The sequence below is a fragment of the Telopea speciosissima genome, chromosome 9, assembly GCF_018873765.1.
Source record: "Telopea speciosissima isolate NSW1024214 ecotype Mountain lineage chromosome 9, Tspe_v1, whole genome shotgun sequence".
NCBI lineage: Eukaryota > Viridiplantae > Streptophyta > Magnoliopsida > Proteales > Proteaceae > Telopea > Telopea speciosissima.
This window is the reverse complement of record NC_057924.1, coordinates 61,760,946-61,772,458: the sequence shown is the minus strand read 5'-3', so window position 1 is coordinate 61,772,458 and position 11,513 is coordinate 61,760,946. Positions and strand designations below refer to the sequence as shown.

General features: G+C 37.1%; 1 protein-coding gene across 1 annotated transcript; it reads left to right on the top strand.

The window, feature by feature from the left end:
* The first annotated feature begins 4,718 nt into the window (after window positions 1-4,718).
* On the top strand, window positions 4,719-7,415 carry LOC122639532 (G-type lectin S-receptor-like serine/threonine-protein kinase At2g19130). Its single transcript, XM_043832394.1, has 2 exons — window positions 4,719-4,821; window positions 4,983-7,415. Exons 1-2 carry the CDS (start codon window positions 4,813-4,815, stop codon window positions 7,206-7,208), a joined length of 2,235 nt encoding a protein of 744 aa, XP_043688329.1. The 5' UTR covers window positions 4,719-4,812; the 3' UTR covers window positions 7,209-7,415.
* Window positions 7,416-11,513: the final 4,098 nt, after the last annotated feature.

Sequence of the window (11,513 nt, the reverse complement as noted above, 5' to 3'; positions counted from 1 at the left end):
ATATATAAACCAATAGAAAATATAGAAAAAGAATCACACAATCTTAATTTATAAAATTATAAAAATAAAATAAAAAAAATCCAATAAGGTAACTTAAAAGGATATTTCAGATATTTTATTACCGTCAAATTACTAAACGAATCAGATAATAATCGATCGGATAGGGGGATTATCATATTTGTATCTGATTAGTTTCGAACGGATTCAGATTCTCCTAAACGGATACAAATGTGGATCGAATACGGATTTTCGAATATCCGTTTACATCTCTACAAGGAGGGTAACGTTGGAACTTTGTAAATTTGTAAATTACAACGTGGCAACCATTCGGTTATAAAATTACAAACATGCCATCCAGGCAAAAGTTTTCCTACGTTGGTACTCTAGCTCAGGTAAGTTTTTGAACTTCTTCCACTACGTGTGTAAAAACTTAAAAGTTTATTTATATTATTTGTATCAGAGCAAACTCCGCTTGCTTTGATCCATTTTACAAATTTATAGGCAGTGGTTCTTGTTAAATTTCTTGATTTTTCTTTTCACTTGTGGCCATAGTTGTTAGTGGTTTTAGTAACAAATGTCAATCCTCTTATGGTTTAAGAATTTATTGTATACGAGTGGATTTCTCAGGTTGTTAGTGTGGGAATGAATCTGCACACCACACCAATTGGAGTTTTGAAAAAGATATTATTTATGTGGAGTCTACATTTTCAAATAGATGAACTGAAAAAAATACAAATGTGTCTCACTTTTTGTGAAAGAGTGTGCGAAAGAATCGAGATGCTGACAGCATGCGTATCTTTTGTGTTTATGTCAGGGGTGCAGGCTATGGCCAGACACATGGGGGTGGGCAAAATACCACCTTGCCTCCCTAAATAGCAGACCCATGTGTCTGGGCGCAGGCTGCGTTATGGCACCGAGAATATCAGCCCATGTATTTAGAATATTTTCAATATTATTTTCTCAGCCTTGTAATTTTTCAAGATGTGACAAGCCATGATGGTTAGGGTTAAACCCACCTTTAACTATGATATATGAGTGTTTTATCCATAGTGTTTAAAGTTTTTAATTCATGATAATTAATTGGATGAATGTGGAGAATTGGAAATTTGTTGTTATTTCTCTCTCTTGCACACAATTATCGTTTCAATGCCATTTGGCTATTGTTTTGAAGTAAATATTTGGGTCAACTTTCTAGGGTTCAGCCATAGGGCTCTAAGTCATCGAATTGGAAATTGTCTGTCATGCTTTAATAGTCGATTTGTGGTGATTTTTGCCCAAATTCATGTGGCCAATTTTAAATTTTTAGGTATTCTATGGGTCATTTTGATGAATTTTGGATGGCCTAAAATTAAGGCCCATGTGGTAACTTAAATCCTGTTATGCCCATCAATCTGAAACCCTTAGATTGGAATCTTTGGAACAAGTTTGAAATCTATGAAATTGATAGTTTTGGCCTTAAGTTTTAACGAACTTTAATAATGAGCAATAGGTTTACCAAAAAAAAAAAAATAATGAGCAATAGAAAAAGATAATTTGGGCCTTGTTAAGCCTATAGTTGTTTGAACCCGTAAACATGTTGGTCCGTGAAGATAGAACCCAAGACCTACAAAATCTTAATGGGTTCACTAGGGTGAATAATTTATTGTGGATCAATTTAACCCAGACATCTTAAATTGGATCCAGTTCTATCCAAACCCATTTACTTGTGTTGTATCATTTTTTGTTTTTGGGATCAAACTTGTGTTGTATCATTGATGTCATAAAAGATTAAACTATAGGACACCTTCCTAGATTTACGAGACAAAAAATTAATTATAAAACGAGTAGATTTACAAGACAAGTAGGTATAAAAATTGTAAAACGTACTTGTTTGTAATTAATTTTCATATCTCGTAGTTATAGACAATTTTCTTAATAAAAAATTTCATTCATATTAATGCCTCTACGTTTGCTCTCATGGCCCTTTGTTGGTGTAGGAACCATGTGACCAGGTAACAATCTCTTGCCTAAGAAAGAATATAAAAACAATAATTTCTTTTGCTATTGCGATAATTAATTGGTACGTACTTCTACAACTATGATAATTTAGAATTTATGTCCGTAGAGCCTAGGGTTTATTAGTATCAGACGATTCTGATCTCAAGATCTATGAGGAATTAGTTAGGAAACGTCCAATTGTGCCCTAACCCTAGATTTTGGGATGGGTTCGGCCAATCCAGATCGAATAGAATCGAGATCAACCTCGGCCGATTCAATTCCGATTTTTGAAACCTTCATAGACCTAGTAAAAAATTACCAAAAATCAGTACTTTTATTTCAACAACACTATTCAACCTAAGAAAGGAAATAGGTGATCTAATAAGCATATGCCAATACTCTAGCATGAAGGCCATTGACACAAAAACATGAGAGATCCAATAAACTTCTAATAGTGGGGAGATGGTTTTTTCTGGTACAGAATTTATACATAGTCTATGCATGTGAGGGTGATCAAGCGACCCTATACCTATCTATCAGTATAAATTAAGCCCACACCAGCCATTGTTGTGGACTTGCCATGAAGAGTACTGGAACCCTTTAAAGAACTAATCTCCTTAAACTGAGTGAGTTTATGGAGAAAGAGGAGACAAGAAAGTAAAAGAATAAAGAAGCCAAGTGAACATATATACCTGAAACGAGGAGGGCCAAGAGAAGGGTGAGGAGTCTTCTTGTAATGTAATGTGGGTTGCCCACAAGACTTCCATCAAATGTGAATTTATATAGAGAACCGAGCTTGGTATTTACAAATTTCTTCTTAATTTACTAACTTTAGTCCAAAAAATTCTAAAAAATCCTATAAATAATAAAAAAGAATATTTAACTAAAAATCTATAAAATCAATTAATTTTGTATGATAAATGCAAACAATCACTTGTTTGATACATGTATTAACTGTGACAAATCATGTTGAACTTCATAATTTGTGCAATTAAAATCAGGAAAAATTCGAAATTTATCATGGAAATTATTTGCAATTTTCAGTTTTGATCTTTTGAAAAAACCGCCTCAAGAGGAGAAAGATCCGTAGATTTCCAATCATTCAACCACCTTGTTCCATTTACCAAAAAAAAAAAAACCACTTTATTCGATAGTTGGATGTTGAGAATTATGTAACACGTTACTACCTTTTGAGACTTTTTGATGATTAAACCCGTATCTTGAGAGATTAGGAGGAGGAGGGGGGCGAGGAATCAATAAAATCACAAAAATGCCGATCAAATGTTCAACTATCTTGTTCTATTTGCTATTAGTTTCAAAGTTTTCTTTAAAAAAAATACAATTATTTATACAAGTGTCATTGCCTCATTGGCCAAGGGTCACTACATCAGGACTTTGGAAAGCCTTAATGCATGATTGAAATTCATGTGTTAGAAGTTTAACGTTATAATTTAGCGCACTTTAGGGGATAGGCTGCACATACCACTCGATACTATACCCGATCCGTGAAAATGTTTCAGGATCCACTTGATCTCGGGATTGGACAACTATAAAACCGATGTCGATACCTCAAACCATGCATGCTTTGGCACGTTGGCCTACATCCACGAGGCAATTACAGGATCTTTATCCTCTCAATTACACTGCTCATACTTGACATCAAGTACATCTAACAGAGGAAGCAAAAATGATTATCCTACCCCCCTGTCTGAACACACTATCCGAGGTGGATCCCTCCAACTATTAGATGTACTTGACGTCAAATACAGACAGTATAATTGAGAGGATAAAAATTCCTTCATTATTACTGTTAAAATCACAACTCATACACCTCACCCACAGCATGTACATGAAAACTCAACAAGGAATATCAGTCACACCCAAAATATTCCTACAAGTGTCGAACATCTCCCGTCACCCTCTATTTATAGGCGATATATGGAGTGGAGGAGAAACTTGTTCATTCCACTTCGAGGCGTCCGCCCCACTCTTCTCCAATTCCTTCTTCGTTTTCTTCTTCGTTAATTTCATTCAAAAGCCATTGAATGCATAATACTAAATTAATGCTAGCAGTCCGTTTTTGACTTACCCACATACAAAAAGTTATTTTCACAGGTAATTCCTTCGATTTTCCCCTCTAACATGAGAAGCTAAGATTGACTACAAAGAGAAGGAATCGACCGTACACATTTTCCTGCGCGCAGCTGGGAACCTGGGACAACGAGTGCAGTGCCTTCATTTGACAGACCATTATAGGCTTTTTCATCAATATTTTGTATCCTCTCTCTCTCTCTCTCTCAAATCCACTGCAAGACATAAACATTTACATTATACAGAAAACAACAGAAACTAGTACAGAAGCTGAACTTGAATAAGAATTCAGTAAAAGAGTCAAGTCTACAAGTCATAAGTGGACATTTCTTGACTCACTACAAGATGAGAGAGTAAGATACTGTGCAGGTGGGCAGAGTAGACAAAAGAAGTAATTGTTAACATCGTCATTTCTTCAGTCACTTGGGGAGGAGACTACTGCAGATGACGATTCCCATGTCATTTAGTCACTAAATTTTTGTCAAAATTCAGGTGCCTTGGAGATGTTTTCGAAGTTTGTTGCTCCATTTTGACTCGTTCAAATGTTTAATAACAAAACGAGGTATTGTGAAGGTGGGTATATATTGCGTCTCAAGAAGACGATCCCTATCCTCTTCTTCTCCTTACTGAAGTGTCTGTCTTAGTCTGTCAGTGATTGTACACAAATGGGTGCCAAAGAAAGTTCATGGTTCTTCTTCCTCTCTCTTCTGTTTCATTGCTTCTCTCTTAAAACCCTTCTTTCTAATGGAGCTAGTACCATCTCTACTGGTGATTCTATTTCTGGAGACCAAACCATAATCTCTGAGCCAGCTGGGAACTTCGAATTAGGCTTTTTCGCTACAGGTAATAAATCTCAGAACTACTTCATAGGCATATGGTACAGAAAGATCTCAGAAAGGACAATTGTTTGGGAGGCAAACAGAGATAAACCCATCTCTGATAAGTCTTCTTCACAACTGAAACTCCTAGAGGATGGCAATCTAGTTCTCTTCGACTCATCCAAAACCCGTATTTGGTCTACCAATTTGACCTCCATAACCTTGAATTCTACAGAGGCAGTGCTTCTTGACTCTGGAAATCTGGTTTTGAGACACAAACTAAACTCCTCTGCTTTCATTTGGCAGAGTTTTGATCACCAAACTAATACTTGGTTACCGGGTGGGAAACTTGGGCTGAATAAACTCACCAATACTTCACAGATGCTTACTTCGTGGAAGAATTCAGAGGATCCTGCTATGGGGATCTTCTCTTGCGAGTTGGACCCCGCCGGAAGCAGTCAGTATTTCCTATTGTGGAATAGTTCTCAAAGGTACTGGACTAGTGGGTCTTGGAATGGGCATATCTTCAGCCTAGTTCCTGAGATGGAGGGCAATAATTACTTTTACTACTCTTATGTTTCAAACCAGAACGAGAGCTATTTCACTTATAATGTATACAATACTTCTATCATCACTAGATTTTTAATGGATGTAACGGGGCAGGTCAAGCAACTACTATGGCTGGATGGTGTTGGCTGGAATTTGTTTTGGTCTCAGCCAAAACAGATATGCGACGTTTATGCTCTCTGTGGGGCTTTTAGTACCTGCAACGAGCAAAATATACACTTCTGTGAATGTTTGCAAGGTTTTACTCCACACTCAACAGCAGATTATTATAATCTGAGCGATTGGTCTGGGGGTTGCGTGAGGAGAACCCCTTTGCATTGTGTAAACAATGTTTCTATGAATGGGGGGAAAGATGGATTCTTAGCGATGGCCAACATGAGCTTGCCAATAAATCCACAATCTTTGGCAGTTGAGAGTGCCCAAGCATGCGAATTGGCTTGCCTGAATAACTGTTCTTGCACTGCATATGCATATGATGGTGGGTGTTCAGTATGGAAAGGAGATCTCTTGAATCTGCAACAACTTTCAGAAGGTGACGGTGGCGGAGGAAACCTATATCTCAAACTTGCTGCTTCTGAGCTTTCAAAGTCTGGAGGTAAGAAGAAGAGACCAATTACTGGTGTCATTGTTGGTGTTATTTCAGGAGTTGTAGTTTTACTGCTCTTGGGATCTGTTTTGGTGCTATTCTGGAGGCGGCGGAGAAGGAATGTATTCGGACCTTCAAATCAAATTCAGGATTCTTTGGTTCAGTTTTCGTACAGAGACTTACAAATTGCAACCAAGAACTTCTCCGAACAGGTAGGAAGAGGAGGATTTGGTTGCGTCTTTAAAGGAACATTGCCTGGTTTGACGCTTGTAGCTGTGAAGAAACTTGAAGGCTTCAGTCAAGGAGAGAAGCAGTTCCGATCTGAAGTAAGCACGATTGGGATGATTCAACACATTAACCTCGTTCGCCTTCGAGGGTTCTGCTGTCAAGGTACAAAAAGATTGCTGGTCTATGATTTTATGCCAAAGGGCTCTTTAGATTCCCATCTATTTCATGACAAAAAGGACTTTGAGATTATAGATTGGAAAACAAGATACCAAATCGCTCTTGGAACAGCAAGAGGACTAACTTATCTACATGAGAAGTGCAGAGACTGCATCATACACTGTGACATCAAACCTGAGAACATACTTTTAGATGCTGAATTTTGTCCCATGGTGGCAGACTTTGGCATGGCAAAGCTTGTTGGCCGGGAATTCAGTCGGGTGTTGACAAGCATGAGAGGGACCTTTGGATACCTTGCACCAGAGTGGATTTCGGGTGTGGCAATCACAGCCAAAGCTGATGTTTACAGCTATGGTATGATGCTGTTCGAGCTTATATCAGGGAGGAGAAACTCCAATCAACGTGGAGATTTGAAAGTTAGATACTTTCCTACTTGGGCAGCAAAAAAAATCAGTGAAAACAGAGAAGTCATTAGCCTCCTGGACTACAGGTTAGAAGGTAATGTTGATCATGCAGAACTCACCAGAGCATGTAGAGTTGCTTGTTGGTGTATCCAAGATGATGAAGTTCATAGGCCATCGATGGGGCTAGTGGTTCAGATGCTTGAAGGGGTAATGGATGTTAACCCACCTCCGCTCCCCAGAACTCTCCAAACTTTTGCAGAGATCAATGAAGATGCCTTTAAGTCATCATCAATTTGGGGTTTGCAAACACATATTTCTCAGGCCAAGAGCACTACGTCATCAACAATTTCCATGACATGAATAAGTTGAAACTGAGATGAAGTACTTAAGCAGTTCACACAATGGTGTGAGAGCATAGTATATATTCTGCAGTTCAACAAAGCTTAGAGCTATAGTTTTAAATATCTTCTTTTGTTCTATTCGCAACTTGTTTCTATAGTCAGTTATGTCGTTAGCTATAAAAGGTTTGTAGGAATAAGATTTAAAGACACTAGTTAGTATTGCATCCATCTTCTCATATCTTTTCATTTAGTTTTTTGGGGCTTCTTCAACCAATAAGTGGAAATAAATCTTCCCTCTTCTGTAGATTACTCTAGATTTCTATACATTAATTTAAATTTAATATGTTGTTTGCTTTAGTTTATATACAGACTTCTATTTTCTATTTTCTATTTTCATAGTTGCCAATGTGATATATTAAGACATCAGGTATCAGTCAATAAAAAGCAGAGCTTCTTTACATCAACAGCATTATAGCTTTCTGTCAGTTTCAATCGATCTTCTTGTTGGTTAGTAGTGTTCATATGAAGAAAATTTCTTCATTCTTCACCCTATATGATCCCATGAATTGTCTATGTAGTTCGGTTTCCATAAAGAGATGGGATTAAGAAAGAACAATGATGAAATTATTTATATAAAGCAGAAAAAGTGGTTGTCCATGCTCCACCCCAAATAATCTCACATTATGTCTATGTAGCCACATGAACATCTGCTAGCAGTCTATGGCGGAACCATTGGACTATGACTTCAAGTCGTTATTTATACAAAAAGGAAGATTGGAAAGCAATTATTGCACAAGAGGCCTGTTATGTATGTCTCGAATTCTTGTACCCGTTTCAAAGAATGACTTGCTCCGATATTTTTGGTAGCGATCCAAATGGAACTTTTTCTGAGATCTGTGATGGTAGTGGATGGCTACCCTCATCCCTATCCCACCTTAAATCACACCCTCTTGCTTGCTCCAACTCGGGCTCCAACGTCCTTGAGCATGGCAGCTCCAAAAAGAATTCTTCATTCTTATCGGATTTCCAAGACAGAATTATGAACAATAACAATTTTCCAGCAGGTGTCAGCTCTTGCAACCACTCTTAGCATCTACCATTGTCCCTCTGCAGCCCCTTCAGCATGGTTTTTATCAGTACAGAAAATAGGACTCAGAAATCGATTGTGTGGATCGATGTAGCTAACAACTGTTTCTTTCCTAAGTTTGTCATTGATGGAGGTGATACAGCAAGAATTGGTATGGAGGTAATTATTGCACAATACAGTGAATACCACTTTGCTGTTTAGAACTCCCAAGTTGCATTTGGGGAGTAACTATTATAACCCAGTGGGCTTCCCGGCTCTAGCTCAACGGTTGGCATTCCAGCAACCGTTAAATTGTACCAATGGAGATGAAATAACATGCAAGGGGCAATGCCTTTCAACACAAGTCAGATATTCAGCCAGTAGAGAATACAAGAAAGTATTGCCCAAGGAAAGGAAAAAGGTTACTTTCGGATCAGGGATAATAAATAAAATAGAAACCAAATAAACTCGTACATCGTAACGACTTCTGGCATCACTGAAAGGATCGGAACCACATTTATGGGCTGACAATTTTTCTGGATAGGTAGAACTATTGGAAGCAAATGGTAAAGAACACCAAGTGGGATCAAAGAGACTAGCAAACTGATCACTAAATAGATAGACGTAGGTGCACATTCTTTGTGAAGGGACAACATAGATAATGACAACAGAGCTGGGCAAGGAAGGTAAAGTACTATTCAGAACAATAGTAAAGCCGAGAAGCTGAGAAGAATGTTGGAGTTCATCCCCCTTTATATAGAGAACCTTTGGATATATAAGGAATGAAATTGAATCAAAAAAATCTTCAATCAAAAGGCATGATTTGATCTTTTCAAGAAAAAAAATAATTAATGAAGTAAATCTATCTAAATATGTGTTTTAAACCAATGGTAAAAAATATATATAAAAGGAAAAAATAAAAGCAAATAAATAAAAATCGAACCAAATCACCAATAAGTGCTCAAGATTATATTTTTTTTCAATAAATATTATAAATTCAATGATATGAAGATTGTCAAATATTTAAAAAGTGGGAAAGTAAGGTAAGCATGGAGGATCTGGATTTTGGATCAAAGATCCACCCCGATTGCCACAACCCTGTCCCTGCAATTAACATGTGTTTTAATCCAATAGTAAGAAAATGGTAAAAAACTATATGAAAGGAAAAAAATCAAACCATATCAAATTAGATTTTTCTCATAATGGTCAAATATTTAAAACGAGGATAAGTAGGGAGGATCTGGATTTTGGATCAAAGACACGTAACGATTGCCATACAAGTAACATGTGTTTTAAACTAACGGTAAAAATAATTATATGAAAGGAAAAGAATAAAATAAATGAACAAAATCGAATCAGATCTTCAACCAGTGCATGAATATATATATTTTTTTAAGATATATGAACATTATAAATTCAATGTTGTGAAAATCGTGAAATATTTAAAACGAGAAAAGATAGGGTAAGCATGGTGGATCTGGTTTTAGATCAAAAACCCACATTGATTTGCCACAGCCTTGTCAACACAATTAGTAGCTGGTTTAAATCAACAGTAAGAAAATGGTAAAATTTTGTATAAAAGGGAAAATAATAAAACAAACAAACAAAATCGAACCAGATCTCCAATTAGTGTATGATTAGATTTTTCCAACAAATGTGAATATTATAAATCCAACGATCAACTTTATGAAAATGGTCAAATATTTAAAACTAGTAAAGGTAGGGTAAGGAATAAGGGTGTCAATCGGATCGATTTCGGTTCGGTTCGGTTCCATAGATTGATGGTGTGATCTGAAACCGAGTCGGTTCTAGAATTGGATACCGAATCCGAACCTGCTCGGTTCGGTTTGGTTATAGTTCCAATTCAGTTCCATATTAGATGGAAGTTGCACTCAAGAAGAGCAGATGAAGAAGAAGAAGGCAAGCAAAGAGATGGAAAGAAAGCTGAAAATGCTAGAGAAAACAGAACGTACATTCGTACTGATTTGAGTAAGGGTTATGTATGCTAGAGAATAATACAGAACGTACCTTCATGGTGATTTGCATAAGTGTAAAACCGTAAGATAATAAAGGGGAAATACGAAAGGTCATATAGGGTTTTGGATTTAAGTAGATTATTCGGTTTGGTTTCGATTCTAATCGATGGTTTTTGAACTAAAACCGTAACGAACCGAACCGAATTAAATACTCATATACTAGAATCGAAACAAAATCAAATTTATTTGGTTTGGCTCGGTTTCGGGTTCAGTATTCGGTTCCGGTTTGGTTTTGACACCCTTAGTACACCCTTAGTAAACATGGAGGATCTGGGTTTTGGATCAATGACCCACACTAATTGCCACAACATTTTCCACACGATTAACAGGTGGTTTAAACCAATGATAAAAATGGTAAAATTTTGTATAAAGGGAAGTGACAAGTTTGCTAACCTCTTAATCTTATGTGTTGAAAAACTCATTCTTTTGCCAATAGTTCTAATTGTTAGAGACCTGGATTTGCGAAGGGTAATCATGAAAATCATTGTGTAAAAGTTGATTGCTTTGCGGCAAAGTAGTTCTAAATGTTTGATTGCTACATTAAAAGCGATTCGGAGATAGTGAAAGTCAATATTCGAAGACAGCATCAATGTGTGAATAAAATTAAAGATGTCAATGGCAGTTGGGTCACAGATGCCGCGGATATAGCTACTGAGGCGGTGAGATTTTTCAGACATTTTTTCTTCTCAAAATTGTTAGCAGGATGAGGACCTTTTCCAGTACATACCCGTTGGTTTATGAAGAGGAAAATGCGCTTCTTTTGGTTTCTCCTCCTTTAGCGGAGGTGAAAGCGGCGATTTTAGGTTTATCGGCGGATAGTGCCCCAGGGCCGCATGGGTTTCACGGGGTATTTTTTTACAGCTTGTTGGGAGATTATAGGAAATGTTGTTTGGGTTATGGTTAAGGATTTTTTTGTTGGGGGCTTTTAATTGCGGTGTTACACTTCGGCCAACTTGGTGTTAATTCCAAAGAAGGATAACTTAGAGGTAATGTCGGACTTTCTCCCTATCAGTTTGTGTAACTTTGCTTATAAAATAATTACTAAGATTATTTCGACAAGGTTAGCCACCATCCTCCCCTCTATTATTTCGAAGGAGCAAGGAGCCTTTATTCAGGGTCAGAATATTCATGACAATATAGCATTGGTGCAAGAGGTAGTTCTAGACATAAATAGAGGAACCCGTGGTGGTAATGTGGTGCTTAAGCTAGATATGGCAAAGGC